Here is a 24,497-nt window from a genome sequence, read left to right as displayed (position 1 = left end):
TAGCCTGTCTATGTCCCCTTGCAGGTTTTTTATGTCCTCCTCACTCACTACTTTCCCTCTCATCTTAGTATCATCTGCAAACTTTGATATGTTACACTCGGTCCCCTCCTCCAAATCGTTAATATAGATTGTAAAGAGTTGGGGACCCAGCACTGACCCCTGCGGAACACCACTAGTTACTGATTGCCAGTCTGAGAATGAACCATTTATCCCAACTCTCTGCCTTCTGTTAGATAGCCAATCCTCTATCCATGCCGTTACAATCAATTTAACGTCGAGAAAGCTAAAGTTTTTGTTGCAGAGTCCGCGAGTTCTTAGTGGGCAGCTTTCTGTGAGGTCAGCAGCGATCGGCGTCGCTTCGCTGCTGATCACAAATTCCAGGCCATTTGGACAGGTGACCAAAAACTTGGTCAAAGAGGTACATTTTAGGGAGTGTCTTAAATTAGGAGAAAGAAGCAGCGGGGTTTACGGAGGGAATTCCAGTGCTTAGGGGCGACTGAAATAGGGGATGCACAAGAGGCCAGAATTAGAGGATGGAGAGGCGGTGGCGTAGTGGTTATGTCACTAGACTAGTAAGCCAGAGGCTCAGTCAAATGCTCTGAGGCTATGGGTTCAAATCCCACCACAGCAGCTGGTGGAATTTAAATTCAATTCAATTTAATTCTGGAATTAAATGTTAGTCTTACTAATGGTGACCATGATACCATTGTCAATTGTTGCAAAAACCCATCTGGTTCACTAATGTCCTTTAGGGAAGGAAATCTGCCGTCCTTACCTGGTCTGGCCTACATGTGACTCCAGACCCACAGCAATGTGGTTGACTCTTAATGCCCTCTGAAATGGCCTAGCAAGCCACTCAGTTGTAAAACTGCAGCGGTTCAAGAAGGCAGCTCACCACCACCTTCTCAATGGCAATTAGGGATGGGCACTAAATGCAGGCCTAGTCAGCCAGCGACGCCCACATCCCATCAATGAATAAAAAAAAATTAGAGGAGCGCCGAGATCAGAGACAACACAAGTGATGAGCACCTACCACACATTCGCCTCGAGCACACACACTGAAGTGATCTTTGTAACTGCAGCGTGTACCGTCGTGTACAACTTGATTCATGAACACTACATCCCCAGTTTCCTTGGACTGGCAAATTAGTTCACATTTTTGAGCCTCTATGTTGATTGGAAAAGAAAAGCAAAATGGAAGGTTACACAGACTAATGGGCAATATTAGAAGTCTTGATAACAAAGCATAAAAGGATTAGGAACATCTGAATCGCCAAGGTTTGGTTTTACCTTTATTCACTCCCAGGCATCTTTCATTGTTTAATTCCCTTTTGTTTAATTTTTGAAGAAAATAATTTGAAACTATGTTGGCAATGGTATTGTCCAGAGGGTTGTGCATGCTGGCACCCAGAGGGTATATTACAGGAGAAATTTTTGAATTTTGGTTGCTGGTTGCACACACACAAAATTTGAGTGCGTGCGGTGTTTGATTTTCTGACCATTTAAATTACTGCAGGTAAATTGTGTGCAAAGTGCCTCTGAATTTGCAACATATGCTTCCGGCTGGTGAAGCTCCCCAGCAGCAGGCAAAGTCGAAAATCACCCCTTACACGCACCTCACATGAACTAGTAATTATGCAGTATACAGGAACTGTAGTGTCTTATATATAAATATTTCTCTGGTTTTGCTTGTCAAATGTGAAAACAGAACACAAATACAGTCTCAACAACAAACTCACCATCTTGGTGCTCATAAGGGAGCCAATTATGCTTAATATTCTGGTAAAGATAATAGGAGTTTCTTTGTTGACACTGCTGAGCCCGAAAATCTTCATAATGCCCTGAGCAATCTTCAGAATTGCAGACTTTGTACTCGGAAGTGGGACCAGGGCAGTCTCGGCCACCATAGGCAGGGCTGCAGAGAGGTTAAAGGCAATCAGTGACAGGATACACACTTATCTCATTCTACAATTGGTTTATAGAGAGATGTATGCTTGCTGTCTCGATAATTTAGAAAGGTTTCCTGATCTTATGTACTATACTGCTGGTTCAGAATCTGAGACTATAGTTATATCCCAACTCTGAGTGACAATTGGTTCTGTGCTCTTAGCTACCAAACCATTTTCTGATGAAAGGTCATCGACCTGAAATGTTAACTCTGTTTCTCCACAGATGCTACCTGACCTGCTGAGTATGTCCAGCATTTCTGTTTTTATACAAAACCATTTGATGTGGCATGGGATGGCTATGGAGGAGAGCTGCCGGATGCATGCGTTTACACTATGTTCATACCCAGACATTTTATACATATGCATTAAATGTGTTAGTAAGCCTACATGTGCTTCAGTGGCAGTGTACAGGAAGGGATTGTTGACGAGGAAGTTGGCTGTGCTGGGGAGGGGGAAGAGAACAAATGATTGCAACCAAACCCAGAATGACCATTTTACTTTCTTACTCTTTCAATTAAACAATAAAAAGGAGTTCCTTATCCAAGCTGGGAAAGAATATAAAATAAAATAATGGCCCGGATATTTTGATCCCTACGGGTGGATACGTGGATAGTTCTGCTTTCTGAAGCCCCTCCGCCCACAGAAATCTTTTAGAATTCTTACGCCTGGTAAAAGCAGGTGTAAGACCTGCTTTTATCAGGATAAGAGTTGATAAAAGTTTTTTAAAAATTCAGTCATTTATCATTTAAAAAAGTTAAGTTTATTTTTAGCCCTGTAAAAAACTTTTAATTATTTTTTACAAAAAAATTAAATTTTTGTTTAAAATATTTAATTTATTGTAATTTCAACTAATTTTAAAAATGTGATTTAAAAAAATGTATTTAATGTTTTGAAGTGTTTTTGGGGTGATCTCCATTCATATATTTGACAGGTCTATCTGTCAAGTGTATGAAGGGAGATTCCCTTCTTTGATTGGCTCCCCATGGCACACGTGATCCCAGGGACGCTTGCAAACCGCATGCGCCCCTGGGATACGTAGGCCCTGCACACTTGGAGTTCGAGAGGCCCAGCATCGGAACTATACGCACCTCGGGAGCCCTCAAGTAAGTGCGTAGATTTTTCCAGATCGGAGGCTTCCGCACGCAGGAAGCCTCCGATCGGAAAATCTGGCCCAATCTTTGGCAAACTAAGACAGAACTTTAGCTTATGCTAGAGACATCTAAAATTGTATATACAATTGAAGTAATCCTTTATATTGTAAATATATGCAATTATAGTGTACAAATGTTCTTTTGTTATTTATTTTATGATAGATCCCACCTATTATTAGGGCACATGGCTATTATTTGCTAGCATTCACTTCCAATCAAATTGCCTCAGTTGGTAGCACTCTTTCCTTTGAGTCAGAAGATTCAAGCACTGCTTCAAAACTTGGGCACACAATCTAGCCTGACACGTTGGTACAATTCTAAAGTGCTGCATTGTCAGAGGTGCTGTACTTTGGTCAAGGCACTAAACCATGGCTCTGTCTTACTATGGTGCAGATGGATATTAAGATCCATTATTTAAAGAAGAGCAGGGAGTTCTCCCAACCAATATTTCTTCCTCAATCAGCTTCACCAAAAACAGATTAGTCATCTTATTGTTGTTTGTGGAATCTTGCTGTGCAAAATGGCTACTGCCGTCACTAAATTACAAACGAAATCGTTGCATATGAAGCGATTTGAGACAGTACTGAAAGATGTGATGAGACACTTAATTTTCTTTTACTTTGTTAGTAAAGTGTCTTCCATTGTAAAAGGAAACAATTCTTAGTACAGTAGATATGCTGAGTGTGAATGTGCAGAGCTGAATGAATGGTCATGTCTATTACTTAATAAGAGTATCAAACAAAAACATGTATTACAGTTGATGTAATAACCACTTGATGCTATTTTCTGAATGTGCAATCATGTGCCAACTAATACGAACTTACGAGGGATTACTGCACTGCCTGCTACGGAAGCGCACTCCTCCAGCACAGGTTCTTGAGCACGATCCAAACTTTGTCCAGGAACTCCAGCTTCCATCCTGACTGTATGACTGATCTGAAGTCTTCCAAATACAGTGACCCTTGAAACACCACTGGAAAGTAGAGGTGGTTAAACTATCTTCAGGATTTACTGCTAGGTACTATGGGGTAATCTTGCAGATTTACATTCATGCTGCAGGGCTTCATGTGACAGGACTGCATTTTGGGAATTTGGGAGTAGAGGACAGCACTCCCATTTGCAGCCTTAACAATTTTCCATCCATTAATTTCAACAGATGGAAAAATAGTTCAGGCCACGGTTTGGACGAGCTGTCCTCTATGTCCTAGACTACACGTCATACGGAGCTCTACAACAGAAGTGAAAACTAGTAAAATCACTCTTTAAATCTACGCAAAATAACCTTTCTTCAATAATTATATATATTAAAACTTTTGGGGATCCAGAAAATGAAAATCTTTGATCTCATCTTTCGTCATTTTGTGGGTTCAAGGCCCACTCCAGAGACTAGAGCACATAATCCAGGCTGACACTCCAGTGCAGTGCTGAGGGAGTGCTGCACTGTCAAAGGTCGTGTCTTTCGGATAAGACGTTAAACCGAGGCCCCGTCTGCTCTCTCGGGTGGACGTAAAAGATCCCATGGCACTATTTCGAAGAAGAGCAGGGGAGTTATCCCTGGTGTCGTGGATAATATTTAGCCCTCAGATAACATCACTAAAAACAGATTATCTGGTCAGTATCACACTGCTGTTTGTGGGGCCTTGCTGTGCGCAAATTGGCTGCCACATTTCCTACATTACAACAGCGACTACAATTCAAAAGTACTTCATTGACTGCAAAGCTGTGGGACATTCCAAGATCGTGAAAGGCTCTATATAAATGCAAGACTTTCTTTCTCATTTATGATAATTTTTGAAAGAAACTTGAAAAGTTTGTTTAAAGATTACAGTGTAAAAACTGCTATCATTATGATACTTTCACTAGCTGCTCTACAACAGCATTTACTAACAGTTAATATACCAACAGACAAACCAAGTCTGATGAGATTGCAAGAAAATGTTTTGATATGCAGCATTATGAAGATGCATGTTGATGTATTAGCCCCTCTATTAAACCTATTGTAAATTGCCAATGGACTCGACCTGTCCAGTGCCAGCTTTACTATGAGCCACAAATCAATACAAAGTCTCAATTGCAAGGCATGAAAAACAATGCAGTAATGCTAATGCTTATATAATAAGCAACTAATCACACCAACAAATTGACACAGAGATGTGGGTTTTTAAATAAATACTCTTTAAAAACCTACACACTAACCAAATGATACCGATGAAAAGAAATAACTGCAAATGCCGGAAATTTGACAACTAAAAGAATAAGCTATCATGTGAAAAGAGAGTTGTTAAGTTTCAGGCAGAGTCCCTGGGGTTGAATGACCACAATCACTCTCCGCTGGTGTAACTATGGCGGAGTGGCAATCGCGCCCGGCCAGTGGGCTGACCCCACTAGTATTTCTTAGGTCAGGCAATAAGCATAACACGAAGGGGGGGGGGGGGCGCCAATATCAGCACATCTTGGGCGTCTGTTGGAGAGAGGATGCAGAGAACAAAATGTGACGCAGGTCACCCACCGTCAGGGAGGCCGGCAGGTTTGGCGCAGCATCTGTTTAAAGCAAAAACTGGCTCCTTTTATAAGAGGGCTGACTTCACTGGGCAGAATTTTCTCTTCGAGTGTTCCAGGTCATAACACCAGCCATGATCATTCCTGTGGGCCCCATCTATTCTACTCCACTGTACTGAATGCCAGTATCTTGCTGCTGACCAGTACTCTTGGGGCAGAGGAGGAAGGAGCAGCAGGAATTCTGGGGGAGGTCCCCATCCCACCCATCCCATCTCCTTTTGTGACATCAGGCTTCCAAGGGGTTGGACAAAACCATCGCTCGTCCCCAACCCCAGCAGAAATTCACTCACAATTATTTTTGAGGCAGAGACCAAGAGTTACCAGGTCATTTCCTGCCCTTGCCCACCAGGATTATCTTCCAGGTATGTCCCAGGCCCAGAGGAATTCAGGCCCTCTTTGTCAGAAGCAAAAGGGGAGGACAAGCACAATAATTTCTTATTTCAGATGTAGGCAGAACTGTTGCTTATTTCCACCATTTTAAAAATGATTCTGACCTGCTGTTTATCACCCCAAGTTGCTTCTTTTGTACTACAAACACTGGTCCATGAGCACCAAGGGCCTCATTTACTGGAAAGTCAACATAAAGTTAGATTGGTTAACACTAGGACACAATTACTCATCAGATGGTGCTTGCAACAATCTTCAACCCTCACCGTCTCTTTTTAATATGCAGATTGGTCTTTTACCTTTCCCGGTGCACACTCTGTCCCATCTAGTGGTGGGCCCTTTTTAGTTTTGCAGAAGTAGGGGTTATCAGGATGGCTGCACCATAACTGCTTGCAGGGATCAAAGGTTCGGAACTGCAATAGGGACAAACATAGTTTTAGACTGACTGAGATCCTATGATAGGCAGTTATCCTGGATGGTAAAAATCAATTGCACATACGAAAATGATGGACAGTAAAAGACCAACTAGCCCATCGAGCCTGTCTCAAACAAACAAACAGTAATTAAGCATTACAACCCACAATGCTTCCACTCATCAGTAGCCATGTAATCTCCTGGGAGAGACGAAAAAAAATCCAAGAAACGGTGGCATAGTGGTTAGCACTGTTGCCTCACAGCGCCAGGGACCCGGGTTCAAATCCGGCCTCGGGTGACTGTCTGTGTGGAGTTTGCACATTCTCCCCGTGTTTGCGTGGGTTTCCTCCGGGTGCTCCGGTTTCCTCCCACAGTCCAAAGATGTGCGGGTTAGGTTGATTGGCCATGATAAAAATTGGCCCTTAGTGTTAGGGGGGATTAAATACGTGGGGTTACTGGGATAGGGCTTGGGTGGGATGGCTGTCGGTGTAGGGACCGGGTGCTAGGGTTTGGATGATCAGCCATGATCTCGTTGAATGGCGGAGCAGGCTCGAAGGGCCGAATGGCCTACTCCTGCTCCTATCTTCTATGTTTCTAAAACCCTAGGCTAATTTGGGGCTGGGTGGAGAAAACGTGGGGAATGTTTTTCTGACCCACCAAAGGTGATCTAAACAAGCTCCAGGAGACCACAGTGACATGTGGCACATCATCCAACATCCCATCTACCTTTTGTACATAGTGATATCAGCCTGAGCCAAGAACTCATCTAGCTCCCTATTGAACACTTGCAGTGAATCCGCACCCACTGTACGAAATAGCAACTTGTTCCAGAGGTCGATGATCCTCTGCAAAACCTAGTTATTTACTTACATAACTTAAGCACATGTTCCCTGATTCTCTCTAACCTAACTAATTCAAATAGTCTATCCAGACAGACACAGTCTAATCCCTTCATTATTTTAAACCTCAATCAAATCTCCCTGAAGTCAGTGCATTTTTTTTAAAGAGTAAAAGGATCCAGTTTTGTAATACTATTGTGATAACGAAGGTCTTTTAAAATAGGCAGTCTAGTGGCCCTCCGCCAAACATTTCCTAGGGTCTCTATCACCCACCCTGTAAGGGGACCAAAATTGGACACAGTATTCTGGATGAGGCCTAACCAAGGTCTTATAAACCAGATGTGTATATAACAGTACTGACTACATAAGGAACAAAATCTGAACTTGACAGCAACTTCCTCAAGGAAAGAAATTGCCGGAAATCTATTTATTGCTTTTATATGAAGTTCCAAATGTAATTATCAGTAAAAATGCAAAGGGATATGTAATAAAGCTTTGAAATAAAAGACTTACAGCTGTACACATTTTGTAACCCACTCCAAAATCAAAACGGCACTGCTCATCCATGGAGTAGTTGATTCCTGGAAGCTCTGGCAACTTTGGCCACTTGTGTTCAAATGGGTCATCCAGCAGGCAGTCATAGGAACTGACAGAAATCATGAGAGAGAAATTAGGTGTGCATTAAGTCACCTCAGATTTTATATTGTTTTAAATAATTAATTCTTTTTCGTGTCAAAGAGAAGCAGCCATTTGTTGTGGAACAGGGATGCAGCATGTTGCTACTCTATATTAGAGTGGCAGGGTGTAGGCTCAACCCCTGCCCTTCACTCATTGAGCCCCAATGTCCCATATGAGACTTTTCAATCCCAGCTTCAGAACTGTTGGAGGCACAAGAGGAAGAGAAAATCCCTGGTCACTTCACTTATACCAATGGTGCACTTTACAGGATGCCTGATCTACCTAGGAGGATCATGACTTACCTGCGCTGTGTGCTTGCTCCAGACATGAAGGCACGCCTCCTGCCTGCACAGCTCCACTGTTTAGAGCCATAGAACAATCTACTGCAAAACAGGAGGCCATTCAGCCCATCATGTCTGTGCTGGCTCTTTGCTAGAGCAATCCAAAACTAAATTCCACTGCCCTATATATTCCTCGGTTTTAAATACTTAGCCATTTTTCTATTAAAGAGGCATGGTCTCTGCCTCAACCACACTCTGTGGCAAAGCACTCCATGCTCAAACAACCCTCTGTATAGAGACATTTCCACCAACCTCCTTCTTCGCTCTCTAATGAAATTCTTAAACTGATGACCCCTCGTCATTGATTCACCAACCATAGGAAACAGACTTTCCCTATTCACCCAATCAAAACCCTTCATAATTAAAAAAAAAACTCTTATAAATCTCTTATCCTTCTCTACTCCAATGGGAATAGTTCCAAGAAGAGACCAGAGATACTGGGACTACATTTTCTCATCCCTTGCAGTTGGGAGCATTATGCTCATCATGAGAAGCTGGGAGTTGAATAGGTTATCTGGGACCCTCCAGCATAATATGTAACGTCTACAAAGGCAAATTCAGCAAGGCTATGCTTCTGCAGCGGAGCCTTGCTAGATGAGAGCGTAAGTCAGACATAGGGCCAAAGCCCCAAATGTTTTGACTCTGGTTCCTGTCTAGCTAGCAAGGCTCTATTCTCTATTTGGGAGTGAAGTCTCGCTGAATTTGCCTCATAATATACAGCAAGAACAGGTGTATAAGTCATACGTTCAAGTATTCTTGTATGTTATCTAAATATAAGGGAGCTACTTTGCACTGTTGTGACAAGTACTTTTCTAAGTGCGCACTGCCAGTGGGGAGCCTCACTTGTTGGCTGCATGAATTGGGAATTGCGAGTGTTGCGCTACGAATGGATGTAAAATGGAACGCAGCATGCTGATTCCCAGCATGCACTTCTGGCAGGCTAGGCTACCCAGCGGCACCACAAGATTGGAAAATTACCTCCTACATTGAAACTAGTTACACTACATAAGCTGCTTCGATGCAAAGTGTTTCAGCTTTTGCATCAATGCAAATTTCTGCACAGCAACTTGAGTGAAAAGTCACCACAGTTCAATTCGGTGAGTGGCAATCTCACATTGTTGGGGCTTTACAGTATTAACTGCAGACCAGTGTGAAGCCAAGTTTAAAAAGTCCACTGAACTGCCTGGGCATGGTTTTTTTTTTTTCCATGTGTTTAATATTAGCGGAACATCAATACAAGGTGCTGCTGTTAGCTCCCCAACATTAAAAATTTAACCAGCATTCGAAGCCAATGAATGGAGCTCTGGGCCCTGAACAATGAATCACACAGGAACCAGGGGTATAACTCTGGTCATACCTTGTCTTGCATCACTCAGGGACCTGTAGTGTAAGACAAGCTTATACTCAATTGTAACCAACATGTTGTATTTTATAGTTATTATATAGTACAGGAAACTCTCGATTTACCGGCACCTAAATAACCGGAAATCTGCTAACCGGCAAAATTCAGGAGTAGGTTCAGGTAAGTTTTACTTCATATTAGTGGCAGTTCCTGGATCTGTGGCTGTGTAACCAGGGTTCCTGCACTTGTTGCTAAGCAACAGGGACGCTTGGTCTGTGGCCGGAGTTCCTGCACATGTTGCTAAGCAACAGGGAAGCCTGGATTTGTTGTGTACGGAGCTCTCGTACCCTTTAACTATACCTCTCTGTAATCCGGACTTTTTGATAAACCGGCACCACGCCGGTCCCGTTGGTGCCGGATAATAAAGAGTTTCCTGTACATGTAATATTGATCCAGCAACTTTTTAATATTTTGATTAATATCACTATATTTTGATATATGTATTTCTGACTAAAATGTGGCAGAGTACAGAATTTTACAGATAGTTACGATACCAAAATATAACGACCTACTGTATGTATCGACTGAGCTCCTGTTTGCTGCAGCGAGACCAGTGATAGCGATGGAATGCGGCCTGTACTAGTGGTGCCATGATGCTGCCCATACTCGTCTCATCAGCACAGCGATTACCTTGCCCATCGTGCTCCATTCCTAAACTGTTACCAAGCACATCAGTCATTTCAGAAATCCATTTATTCATGAAAGACATAATAAAATTATATAATGCAATAGAAATATTTCAGTATGAACCGAAGAGTTATTGCATAATTATATTTAAAGTAGAAAAAATTCAACTGATTTTAGAGGGACAAACACAATTTTCAAAACTGAAAACAAGAAAATCCGACATTTGATAGACGGACCTTCTCTGCAACCGCTCGCCCGCCGTCAGATCCTTCTAGTGTCAGATCCCACAGTGTCAGCTGTGGCTCAGTGGGTAGCACACTCGCCTCTGAGTCAGAAGATTGTGTGTTCAAGTCCCACTCTAGGGACTTGAGCACAAAGCTAGGCTGACACTCCAGCACAGTGCTGAGGGAGTGCTGCACTGTCGGAGGTGCCGTCTTTCGGATGAGACGTTAAACCGAGGCCCCATCTGCTCTCTCAGGTGGACGTAAAAGATCCCATGGCACTATTTCGAAGAAGAGCAGGGGAGTTATATTTATCACTCAACCAACATCACAAACACAGATTATCTGGGCATTTTCACATTGCTGTTTGCGGGAGCTTGCTGTGCGCAAATTGGCACTTGGAGACGTCCGGTGGTCATGAAAGGCACTATATAAATGCAAGTCTTTCTTTCTAGTCTCCCTATTTAATCAATACAGTTTTCCTAACTTCTTCCTGGCAAGTGCCATTCTACACCCTCTTCTGCCCCCCTCCCTGCATCCTCAGAGAGTTGAAATTCAGGTGCAACACATCATTCCCTGCTCTAAATCATGCTTTTCCAGGGCCTCACAATTTAATTGAAGATCCATGCCCATTAACCTAAATTTTCTCCATCCCTAATATTACAAAACTGTAAGTATCAGACCATCCAGTTAAATGAATAGCTTGCTTTGAATATGTTGGTTCATCATAGATATCTATTTTTACATCTGGTATCAGCTTCATGCACTCCTAGGTCAGTTGGAGCTCTGATAAATACAGACTGGAGCTCTCGCTACACTGCTGCAATCACGGAACAGCACCCTCTGCTGTACCAATATGTTTTTTCCCCCAGTTTCCACACCAACTGCCCTTATGTGCTCTGAGTGGGGCTGTCAATCCAGTGCCAAATTGGCTGCAAATTATGTTTAATTTTGTGTTGCGGGCCCACAAGTGGATCAAAACTGCCCTACCTCATGTGACGAAGGATACTTACTAGCAGAATAGTGAGTATGGACTAGATTCAAACTGAAGTCCCAGAGTTGAAAGGACCATATTTTAACTCGCTATGCTATTGGGCCCCTTTACCAAGATTTTAAATTTTCCTGACAACTCATCCTTTGTCAAAATCACTTTGGCTTGCTGTTTCTGCCAAATTTCAAGTTCGCATAAAGCAAGTTGTTCCCACATTGATCCTGCAAATGTTCAGGAAGTATCTATATCTCTCTTAGTATTACAACATTTCCTGTGCTCTCTATACCCCAGATTATCTGTTTGGGAATATCTTAATACCGACATTAACTCATTTTAAACAGATTAATGTTGGCTTTAAAATAATGTTGATTGAAAAATCTCGGCTGATAAATACTCGTTAGATGATCTATCCTCACCCCATGGTACACACCATTCTCCAACCAAGAGGTGCAGGTGATCTGCTCCAACACATCTGTTAATGCTGCTTTGCAACTGGCCACTGGGTGCTGCACAAGAGCCGTGGTGATGTCACTCGGATTTCCCCTCTCACTGGGGAGGATCTGAAACTTAGCCTTCCCCCAACCTGACGTCCCAGCTGCGTTTGGGAAATTGGCACATAGAGTCGCTAGCAGAAGTAAAGTCAACTTTCCATTCCTAAAACTAAAATTGGCCATGTAGTTGATAGTGAGGAAGAAAGCTGTAGACTGCAGGAAGAGTTCAATGGAGTGGTCAGGTGCACAAACAGTGGCAAATGGAATTCAATCCGGAGAAGTGTGAGGTAATGCATTTGGGGAGGGCTAACAAGGCAAGGGAATTAACAATAAATGGTAGGATACTGAGACGTGTAGAGGAACAGAGAGACCTTGGAGTGCATGTCCACAGATCCCCGAAGGTAGCAGGACAGGTTGAAGAATGCATACGGGATACTTTCCTTTATTAGCTGAGGCATAGAATACAAGAGCAGGGCGGTTAAGCTTGAACTGTATAAAACACTAGCTGGGCCACAGCTAGAGTACTGCGTATAGTTCTGGTCAACGCATTACAGAAAAGATGTGATTGCACCAGAGGGGGTACAGAGGAGATTTACGAGGATGTTGCCAGGACTGGAGAATTTTAGCTACGAGGAAAGATTGAATAGGCTGGTGTTGTTTTCTTTGGAACAGAGGAGGCTGAGGGGAGACTTAATTGAGGTGTAAAAAATTATGAGGGGTCTAGATAGAGTGGATACGAAGGACCTATTTCCCTTAGCAGAGGTCAATAACTAGGGGACATAGATCTAAAGTAATTGATAGAAGGATTAGAGGGGAGTTGAGGAGAACTTTTTTTCACCCAGAGGGTGGTGGGGGGTCTGGAGCTCACTGCCTGAAAGGGTGGTAGAGACAGAAACCTTCATCACATTTAAAAAGTACTTTGATATGCACTTGAAGTGTCATAACCTACGAGGCTACGGACCAAGAGCTGGAAAGTGGGATTAGGCTGGAGAGCTCTTTTTCAGCCGGCACGGATACGATGGGCCGAATGGCCTCCTTCTGTGCCATAAATTTTGATGATTCTGTACCATACAAAAGGCAGGTGAATTCATTTGTAAGTTCACTTTGTGTTAGAGGCCAATACAGTGAGATGTGTTGCTTGTTGTTTCTTCACTGGTTATCATTTAGCCATGTGGACGTGCCCATAATATTTGGCCTGACCAGGAAGACTGAGGATCCCAGACTGCAGAATTAGAAAGTCCACGTTGTGATATTTCAGAATTCCAATCCTATGACAGGACTTGTTACATGCTACAGTGTGAATAATGATCAGTGGAAGAGCTTCCAGCTATTTTTCTCCCTCCCTGCCCTGAAGGTGTTGAGTGATGCTGGGGTACCCCTCCAGAGTTCCCAAATGGCCATTCCTAATACGTGAATCTATTTATGGACAATGTATAAAGTGCATTTTCAGAAATGAAAAACCTTGTGTTTTGAATGTGCCGACATCAATGCATGCATTATAATGTTCCTGTAATTTTTCATCTGTGGCAATGATACCTCTATTCTAATTTTGAACCTTTACTGTCAAATCCATGGCTCCTTTTTGCAAATTATCAAGTGCCAGCTTGGGTCAGTTAATAGCATGCTTGCATCTGAATCAGAACATTGTGGCATTTACATTGCACCATGGACGTGACCATATAATCGAGGCCGACATTTCAATGCCATTGTTGGTGCCATCTTTTAAATAGTCTGCCTATTCAGATGGATATAAAAGATCCCATGACACTATTTAAAGAAGAGCAGGTTAATTTCCTGGTGACCTGGCCAACATTAACCAACACTATCAAAATCCGGTTATCTGGTCATTTATTTATTTACTGCTTGTGGGATCTTGCTGTGCCAAAATTGGCTGCTATGCATACCTCTATAATGACAGTGAATGCATTTCAAAAGTAATTCTCTAGCTAAGGAGTGCTTTGAGACAGCCATAGGATGTGGCGAGGCTCTACAGAAATGTGTGTGCTGCTTGCTTTCACCTAAGTAGTTCACATAATTCAACGTGGCAGCTGGCATCTTTCACAAAGATGCCAAGAATTAAAGTAATACTGTACACTATATGTAAAAGTCATGATGGTGCTGAATTACTAAAGTGAATTCAATCCTTTGGGACCACAAATGCTTTGCAAAGTCATCCATTCATTTTGCAAAGCTATTTATTACTCCCTCCCCTCCTTACACACACACACACACATATACATAGGTGTCACAGTATACCCCAGCCAATACTTATTCAGGACACATGCATTTCCTTCATAACAAACAAGTTAAATAACGGAGCATCATTTTCTCACATCAACAAGCAGAAGACATCATTCTGCTCCTCAGAGAATACCAACGGCCAAAGATGGTCTTTACCATTCAGTGTTTATGCACAAGAAACATACATTGACTGATCCTTTCTAAGCTGCTATTATGTAAATATTATGCTGTGCAACATCTGTATTTCATTTAGTTAAACTGCAAACTAAACTGTTTTAGAAATCAATGTTGGCACAGGAAAAGTAAGTTTGGCTTTTTAAAAATTATATAAAGTTTATTATATTGAGAGTTTAATATTCAGGAACATACAGTACTCTGAAGTCACTGTGCATTTACATTATATAGTGCTTGTGGGATAGAGTTTATTGATACATTCAAGGTTATTGGCAAAGTGTACTTGTACTGAGAGTAATGCAAGTGTAAGGCTAAAGCGCACTATTTGGTTCTGGGTCCTAGGGATTCAGTTGGGCAAATGGTCCTGGAGTTGGGGTTCCTAGTCTGTATATGGTTGGGTCACTGTTGCGCGTCTTCATAGGTAGTTTGGAGGAGGTGCTGAGTGAGCCTCTTAGAATTCCCACATCGTACTTAGTATTTCTCTAAGCAGAGGCCAAATATCACTCGTTCGCATTGCGACACGCAACACTGGTGCGTCAGACGTAGGTTTGTTGGGGGAAGGTCTACACTCAACAACAACAACAACTTGCATTTATATATCACCTTTAATGTAGTAAAACGTCCCAAAGCGCTTCATAAGAGTGCTATCGAACAAAATTTGACACTGAGCCACATAAGGAGATATCAGGACAGATGATTAAAAGCTTGGTCAAAGTGGTAGGTTTTAAGGAGCGCCCTAAAGGAGGAGACAGATGTAGAGAGGCGGAGAGGTTTAGGGAGGGAATTGCAGAGCTTAGGGCCTAGGCAGCTGAAGGCACGGCCACCAGTGGTAGAGTGATTAAAATTGGGGATGCTCAAGAGGGCAGAATTGGAAGAGCGCAGAGCTCCTGAAGGCTTATAGGGCTGGAGGAGGTTAGAGAGAGGGAGGGGTGAGGCCATGGAGGTATTTGAAAACAAGGATGAGAATTTTTAAATTGAGGCATTGCCAGACAAGGAGCCAATGTAGGTCACCGAGGACAGGGGTGACGGGTGAATGGGACTTGGTGCGAGTTAGGACACGGGCAGCAGAGTTTTGGATGAGCTCCAGTTTATGTAGCGTGGAAGATGGGAAGCCGACCAGGAGAGCATTGAAATAGTCATGTCGAAAAGGTAACAAAGGCATGGTTACAGGTTTCAGCAGCAGATGAGTGGAGGCGGGGCGGAGTTGAGCAATGTTGCAGAGGTGGAAGTAGGCAGTCCTGGTGATGAAGTAGATATGTAGTTGGAAGCTCATGTCTGTGCCAAATATGGATACCAAGATTACGAACGGTCTGGTTCAGCCTCAGACATTTGCCAGGGAGATGGATGGAGTCGGAAGCTAGAGAACAGAGTTTTTGGTGGGCACCGAAGACAATGGCTTTGGTCTTCCCAATATTTAGTTGGAGGAAATTTCTGCTCACCCAGTACTGGAGGGGTCGAGAGAGGCGGAGCTGAGTGTCATCAGTGTACATGACGTGCTTTTGGATATATCGCTGAGGGGCAGCATGTAGATGAGAAATAGGAGGGGGCCAACCAATGTTCCCTGTAAGCTGCACGGCCTGCTCCAGGGACGCCCGCGCAGCCGGCTTTTCAATGAAAAAAACCACACGTGGGGTATTTTGAATGGCCCGCGCGGTGCCAAACAAAATTACAGGGCTCATTGGGGCCAACAATAGATATTTAGGAGACTCCAGAGGTAACAGTGTGGGAGCGGGAAGAGACGCCATTGCAGGTGACTCTGTGGCTATGACTGGATAGTTAAGAATGGAACCAGGAGAGGGAAGTCCCACCCAGCTGGACGACAGTGGAGAGGGGTTGGAGGAAGATGGTGTGGTCAACTGTGTTGAAGGCTGCAGACAGGTTGAGAAGGATGAGGAGGGACAGTTTACTGCTGTCACAATCACACAGGATGTCATTCGTGACTGTTTCAGTACTGTGGCAGGGGCAGAAACCTGACTGGAGGAATTGAAACATGGAATTGCGGGAAAGATGGGTACAGATTTGGGAGGCGACAACACATTCAAGCAGTTTGGAGAGGCAAGGGAGGTTGGAGGTGGGGTGGTTGTTTGCAAGGACAGAGGGGTCAAGGATGGGCTTTTGAGAAGAGCGGATTTGAAGGGGAGGGTGACTGTATCTGAGGAAAGGGAACCGTCAACAATACAACTAACATGGGGGCCTACTCCTGCTCCTATCTTTTATGTTTCTATGTTATGTGGCCCAGCCAGATCTGGCGATGAATGGTTAAGCCAGTTGTCTGCCATAGACATTTAAGTCTGCGCCCCTTGGACTTAAGGGAGCGGAGATGAGGGCCATACCAGGAAGAACGACCAAGGTGAGAGAGAGTAATGGTTTTAATGGAGACAAGGGCATCAAAAATGGAGGTGTGGGTTTGACTGAACAGATTGGTAGCTGCAGAAATGTGATGATGAATGAAGGGCCAAAGGCTAGACAGTTGGGAATTTGAAAGTGCAGTTGTAAGTAACTTGAGGGAAGAGTTTTTCCCAGGGCAGACACAGAAGGAAGTGGGGTTGGGAGGGGGAAGGGGAACGTGGGTGGAGAAGGAAACAAGGAAACGATCAGAGATGACTTTATCTGTGATTGACACGATGGGAGTAGCGAGGCCACGTGAGATGGCAAGGTCGAGGGAGTGGCCACGATATGGGTAGGTGAGTTAATATGGAGGGAGAGATCAAGGGAGGATAGGAGGGCAGTGAAATCAGAGGAGAGAGATCATGATAAGTTGAGATGGAGGTTGAAAACACCAAGGATGAGAAGTTGCTCGGTACAGAGGCTGAGGGAGGAAAGCAGTGAAGATATCTCAGTGAGAATATTGTCATGATACTTGGGTGAGCAGTAGAGAACGAGGATTTTAAATGAGAAGTGAGAGGGGTGAAACAAGGGGAGATGCTCAATGGAGGAGAAGTTGCCAGAGGAGTAGGGGGACAGACCAAGGAGAGATTTGGTAATAAGGGCTACACCGCCACCGCGGCAGTTTAGGCAAGGCAAGCGATGGAAGGTATAGCCAGGCAGGGAAGCTTTATTAAGGGGAAAGATGACATCACCCTTCAGCAAGGTTTCCGTCAAGGCCATGATGTCAATGCAATCATCCACAATAAGCTCATGGATGGCAAGGGCCTTGTTCACATGTGAATGGTTGTTCTGGAGGGAGACGCAGAAAGGGACAGTGATAGCTAATCCACTGGCAGAGTCCACAGGGTCAGCATTGGGAGGGGTGAGTGGGACAGGGAGGAGGTTGGCAAGATTAGCAACCAGAGGGCGCGCTGGATGGGAAGGTCGGCGAGAGAGTAGGTTGGGTCAGTTGGGGTTGCTGCTCGTAAGGAGAGTGCTTTGATGGGCCCTTTGAAGGATGACAAGAGATCCACAGAGGGAAGCTATAGACTTATCCAAGAGAGAGGCAGTAGGAGAGTAGGAAGGTCGAGGAGTGCTGAAGGGTAGCGATTTGAGAGGGCAGAGCACCCGAGAGAGGAAAAGCAAAAGGAGATATGACAACAGGATAGCAGGGCCTAGGAGGGATAAAGAGAAAAGAATAAAAAAAGAGAGAAAAGGGGAAATAGAAATGATGGGCTCGGGTCCAGAGTCCAAAACACGCACATGACTGGAGCCAGGGAATACAAGCTACATAGGCGTGATAATATACAAGATTAAGATAGATCTGTTCTGGTAATAAACAGGGAATAGAGAGGAGCCAATTGGAGGGAGTCCAGAGTTAAAGTTCGAGGTCCTGCGGTGGGATAAAGTTGACGCAGGTAGGATGGAGTCAACGACGAACTGATGTCTAGGTTCGCAGGCAGGTGTGGAGGGCAAGTGAGTCCAGAAGCTATCCAAAAGGCAGAGGTCTGAAGGAGGTGTTTCCATGGAAACAAAGAGCCAGGAGGAATGCAGAAAAGATCACTGAACTGAAAATCATCCATGGTTCCTGATACTGAAATAAGCAAATCCAAGGGCTTGCAGGCACAGCAATTCCACTCAGCAACCAATGTGTTTCCAGCCTGTTCAAAATCCACTCTGTCCCAGGGCCCAGAGGCCCTTCATAATAGGGGAAATACTTTCTTGGAGCTGGTAGCAAGAGCTGCATGCAGTGGGCCTGTTACTGGGCTATTTAGATAGACACTTCAGTGTAATACTGAAGGAGTCCTGTATTGTTGGAGGTGCTGTCTTTCAGATGACATGCTAAACCAAGGCCCTGTCTGCCCTCAAATGGATGTAAAAGATCCAATGGAACTATTCGAAGAGCAGAGGATTTCTCCCAGTGTCCTGCTCAACCATTATCTCTCAACTAACATCACTAACACAAGATTGTCTGGTCCTTTACCTCAATCCTATTTGTGGGATCTTTCTCTGCACAAATGGCTTGCCACATTTCCACACATCACAATAGTGACTAACTTCAAAAAGAATTAATTGGCTTTGAAGCGATTTAGGAAGCTCTAAGGTCATGAAAAATAAAATTGCAAGGTTTCCACTTTCTTTCAAACTGGATAAACTGCTTTTTGTTGGGTATAGGTATCAAGGGATCCAAGAACAAAAGAATTAGGAGCAGGAGTAGGCCATATGGCCTCACGAGCCTGCTCCGCCATTCAGTAAGATCATGGCTGAACTTCTGCATATACTCCACATTCCTGCCTGATCCCCATATTCCTTAATGCCCAAGAATCTAATCGATCTCAGTCTTGAACATACTCATTCACTGAGCATCCACAGCCCTTTGGGGTAGAGAATTCCAAAGATTCACAACCCTTTGAGTGAAGAATTTTCTCCTCATCTCAGCCCTAAATGGCCGACCCCTTATCCTGAGACTATGATACCTAGTTCTAGACTCTCTAGCCAGGGGAAACAACCTCTCAGCATCTACCCTGTCAATTCCCCTCAGAATCTCATTCTTCTAAACTCTGAAGAATATAGGCCCATTCTACTCAATCTCTCCTCATATGACAACCGTTCATCCCAGGAATTAACCTTTGTTGCATCTCCTCCAAGACAAGTATATCCTTTCTTGGGTAAGGAGATCAAGGATCTGGAGCAAAGGTGGGTAAATGGAGTTAAAGTACAGATCAGCTGTGACCGAATTGAATGGCCGAACCGGCTCAAGGAGCTGAAGGCACACTCCTGCTCCTATATTACTGTGTTCCAACTGTACTGCTGTCGTCTTTGGGAGTTTGAACATCAATAAGTAGGAGCCTTTCTAATTGGATCCAGTAGATGGTGCTCATACACAACCTTCACCGTGATCACTGCATTTAACTGCAACTTTCATTGCAGTGCATTTTCGATGTCTACAGTTCAAAGTCAATGTAAGGGTTCCTATAAAAATCTTGCAAAAAATTTTCTACATTTTTTTTTTTTTAAACAGAGTATGTTAGAGTAAACAAAAAAACCTTCATAATTCAGTCTACTACAAGATGCCAGGACTGTTGGGTTTATTGCATATGAGGCAGAGATTTCAATCAATGTTGTTATCGTATGAACACATAACTCACTTGTACCATAATTCCCTTCTGTGCTATGTTAGCAAAGATATTAACTTACTTTAAAATGGTGCAGAGGAATTTGGTATGAGTGCATTAAACATACGAGAACAGTACTGACTGCAATTTCTACCTTTGTACGTAATTGGTGAACTCTAGCACTGAAATCTTCAAGCTATATAAATGATGTTTTGAAGATGGATTGAAGAAATCAAAGAGATGTCATGAAGATATTGCTCACAGGTGTTAAGTTCCATCGACATTCCTTTCTGCTCTATGGTAGACTGTGATAAAGCTCTAATTTTCCACACTGCATGAAAATGGCACTAATGCAATATAATTTTCTGACTTCTACAAAATATTATTAACGCGATGCAATTGATCAACAATGCAAAAAGATTCCCCTTTGGTCTAGCGGAAAACTGTGCAACAAACAAAGATGGCATTAGAAATTCCTTTTAGCAATAGGTGTGCTAAACCAAACCACATAAAAACTCAGAGAACATCTCAGCAAAATTCACCAAGGCAAAAATGGCACAACAGTGAATCTGTGAGAAAGGAAAGGCTGGTAACAAATCCACGCACTGAAAGGCTGGTGACAAACCCGCACACGGAAAGGCTGGTGACAAACCCAAACAACAACAACTTGTATTTATATAGCGCCTTTAACATAGTAAAACGTCCCAAGGTGCTTCACAGGAGTGTTATAAGACAAAAAATTTGACACCGACATAAGGAGAAATTAGGGCAGGTGACCAAAAGCTTGGTCAAAGAGGTAGGTTTTAAGGAGCGTCTTAAAGGAGGAAAGAGAGGTAGCGAGGCAGAGAGGTTTAGGCAGGGAACTCCAGAGCTTAGGGCCTAGGGAACAGAAGGCACGGCCGCCAAAGGTTGAGCGATAATAATCAGGGATGCTCAAGAGGTCAGAATTAGAGGAGTGTAGATATCTCGGGGGGTTGTGGGGCTGAAGGAGATTAGAGAGACAGGGAGGGGCGAGGCCATGGAGGGATTTGTAAACAAGGATGAGAATTTTGAAATCCAGGCGTTGCTTAACCGGGAGCCAATGTAGGTCAGCGAGCACAGGGGTGATGGGTGAACGGGACTTGGTGAGAGTTAGGACATGGGCAGCCAAGTTCTGGAACACCTCAAATTTACGTAGGGTAGAATGTGGGAGGCCAGCCAGGAGTGCGTTGGAATTGTCAAGTCTAGAGGTAACAAAGGCATGGATGAGGGTTTCAGCAGCGGATGAGCGGAGGCAAGGGCGGAGATGGGCGATGTTACGGAGGTGGAAATAAGCGGTCTTAGTTATGCTGCGGATATGTGGTCGGAAGCTCATTTCGGGGTCAAATATGACACAAAGGTTGCGAACAGTCTGGTTCAGCCTCAGACAGATGTTAGGGAGAGGGATGGAGTCAGTGGCTCGGGAACGGAGTTTGTGGCGGGGACCGAAAACAATGGCTTCGGTCTTCCCAATATTTAATTGGAGAAAATTTCTGCTCATCCAGAACTGGATGTCAGACAAGCAGTCTGACAATTTAGACACCGTGGAGGGGTCGAGAGAAGTGGTAGTGAGGTAGAGCTGGGTGTTGTCAGCGTACATGTGGAAACTGACGCTGTGTTTTCGGATGATGTCACCAAGGGGCAACATGTAGATGAGAAATAGGAGGGAGCCAAGGATAGATCCTTAGGGTACACCAGAGGTAACGATGTGGGAGTGGGAAGAGAAGCCGTTGCAGGTGATTCTCTGGCTACGATTAGATAGATAAGAATGGAACCAGGCGAATGCAGTCCCACCCAGCTGGATGATGGTGGAGAGGCGTTGGAAAAGGATGGAGTGGTCAACCGTGTCAAAGGCTGCAGACAGGTCGAGAAGGGATAGTTTACCTTTGTCACAGTCACAAAGGATGTCATTTGTGACTTTGATGAGAGCCATTTCGGTACCGTGGCAGGGGCGGAAACCTGATTGGAGGGATTCAAACATGGAACTGTGGGAAAGATGGGCACGGATTTGGGAGGCGACAACTTGTTCAAGGACATGAGAGGGAAGGGAGGTTGGAGATGGGGTGGTAGTTTGCAAGGACGGCGGGGTCAAGGGTTGGTTTTTTGAGGAGGGGGTGATGACGGCAGATTTCAGGGAGAGGGGGACAGTACCCGAGGAGAGAGAACCGTGTGAAAACACACTGAAAGGCTGGTGACAAACCCACACACTGAAAGGCTGGTGACAAAATATTGAAAGCAATTTGAGCAAAAAAGTGTTGCAATGAAGTGTTATTAGTAATAAATGTGTGAGCATTGAGAAATAGGAGAATCCAGTAACATTCTGCTAGAGCGGTTGGCACTGGTAAATCAGTGAGAGACAAGAACACTACTGTGACTTCTTGTAGGAAACACTTAAATTGACAATCAACATTTGCAAAAGAAAGAGGACAATGCCAAATAGCTTCCTGCAAGAAACAAGAAAACAGCCAACTCTTCTGCAAGGGGAGCCATCAATCCAACCAAGAAATGAAAGAGTGGCCACCATCGCCTGCAAGGATCGAGAGGCTCTGGGATCAGCTCTCGGAAGCAGGGAGGTGCTCATCAGGCTCTGCAAGAAACAGGAGAGTGCTATAGCGAACCACTGTGGAAAGCAAGTAACAAGAATGGCAGATCTTTGAGAATCAAGAGGACCCTGAGTGGAGCTTCGGATGTCTGAGGCAGAAGTGTTGTGCAAACAAATGCAAGAGATAAGTGTCACTACAGACTCTTGCAATTACGAGCCACAATCATTGTGGCACATCCTCATGAGAATCAAAAGCTGCATGAGTATCAGACCAAATTATTGTGCAAAACAGAATATGGCAACAAACTACAAGTTATCATTGTACGTGGCTGCAAGAAAGAAAGCAATGCAGGGAATCATTGAGAGGTGATATTGTTACAAATGTGGCAACAAGACTATCACAAGCAGCAAGCAAAGAGAATAAAATAAAACTGAATAGCTAAGTGAGGCATCAGAAAAAACAAAACCAGCCTGGCGACGAGTGGAGAGAAATTGCTATAATGAATTAAAGCCTTGTAACAAAGAGAATTAGGGCAATTTAACAGTAGAACATTATGAATGTTAAATAACTGAGAAACTAGAGCATTGTAATGAATCTCACTGGGAAAACGAAGCTGAAACCCTGAGAATAAGGTCAATTTCTGTATAAAGGAACATTTTCATGAAGATGTTTTGAGAAAGAAAAATGTGGCAACAACTAGCTATGTACAAGTACTTTGTGGTGAATTCTGAGAACTAGTGAAATTCAGAGACAATACCAAACTAATTGAATGTGAGGAGTGCTCCCAGATCCCAACTTCCAGAATGCTTTCTACCCCCTTGGGCTCTTCCACTCTTCCTCAGTATTCACAGGCATCAACCTCTTCCTCTCCCTTCCATAATCCAAGCACTCAGTCCCATATCAACGTCCTCACAGCCCCCAGACCACAACCACTGCTTACAAACCTCAGCTCTGCCAGGCCCCAGTCCCCTAATTACTCTCAAACTTAGTTCCCCCTCTTCCCCATTCCCAAGCAGCAGCACTCTACCGACTGTCTCTCATGCACCACCCCCAACCTAATGCCTCCTTTGGGCTGTAGTTCCCCTACCCAGCTCTCCTGCCCTAATGATTACCCTTTTCCAACTTTACTTTGCCCCTCTCTCTCTCTCATGCATGCATATTGATGCCTGTCTCTACTAGTTCCTCCCTACCTGATCCCCTTACCAACTTGCAACCCAGAATATATTGTCTCATGTTTTTGAGCATCCGAGACACACTGGGAAACTTGTATGACAGGAAGGACATAAAGACGGAAAGAAGCGAATAGAAAGGGCAGGATTTTCCCTGCGGAGGCACGATGAGAGCTGATTGGCGGGTTCCGGACCCGCTCCAGTCTGCAGCTACTCTCTGAAAATGATTTTCCGTAGGTTGGCCTTGTTAAGCCCGCCCTGTGGGGTTCTCGGCCAATTAACAGAAAGCGGGTCTGATGACATAATTTGATAACGCGTCATCAGCCGGTTTCCTTAAAGGGACCACGGCCACATTGATTTTGACAGTTGTGCTGTCAGTGTTCTGCAGCATTGAGGTGCTGCAAACACTGCACAAAGGTGCACGTCTGCACCCCAGACTCACGCATGACTCCTCCATATGCTTATGGAGGGAGTCACAGCACGCAGGGAGATTCTCTTCCCTTCCCATGGGCGGAAGAGACCTCCCCAGGAGATCAACGCAGTCTGGTTGCACATTGCACAGGAGGGCACAAGCAGGGATGTCGTCAAGAGTCCCTGGCTACAGTGGTGCCAACCTTTCAATGATCTCAGTAGATCACCCACCCGCCCCCCCCCCCCCGCCCGCCCCACCCCCCGCCACTATTGTGATGAGTGTGAAATGAATGGCTTGGACATTATAGGGGTGCTTTATGGTGCGGGTGTGGGATGGTGTCAACCTGGTGCATCATGTGGCAGCCAGGGTTTACAGCGTCAAGTGAAGTAAATCTGGCCATGGTGATG

At 44.2% G+C, this 24,497-nt stretch overlaps 1 protein-coding gene across 1 annotated transcript in view; it reads right to left on the bottom strand.

The window, feature by feature from the left end:
- Positions 1–24,497, bottom strand: part of LOC147098520 (A disintegrin and metalloproteinase with thrombospondin motifs 14-like) — a 222,997-nt gene that overhangs the window by 42,150 nt on the left and 156,350 nt on the right. The window contains exons 7-12 of the mRNA XM_085969985.1: positions 10,233–10,450; positions 7,813–7,945; positions 6,346–6,459; positions 3,925–4,073; positions 1,740–1,915; positions 1,034–1,167 (exon numbers count right to left, since the gene is read on the bottom strand). Coding sequence (XP_085826111.1) covers positions 1,034–1,167; positions 1,740–1,915; positions 3,925–4,073; positions 6,346–6,459; positions 7,813–7,945; positions 10,233–10,450 — 924 coding nt within the window. The remainder of the gene's footprint in view (positions 1–1,033; positions 1,168–1,739; positions 1,916–3,924; positions 4,074–6,345; positions 6,460–7,812; positions 7,946–10,232; positions 10,451–24,497) is intronic.

The sequence above is a fragment of the Somniosus microcephalus genome, chromosome 29 (genome assembly GCF_052327205.1).
Source record: "Somniosus microcephalus isolate GS21.2 chromosome 29, FLI_Smic_1.0, whole genome shotgun sequence".
Taxonomy (NCBI): Eukaryota; Metazoa; Chordata; class Chondrichthyes; order Squaliformes; family Somniosidae; genus Somniosus; species Somniosus microcephalus.
The sequence above is the reverse complement of the archived record's forward strand: the minus strand, read 5'-3'. Positions and strand labels throughout refer to the sequence as shown.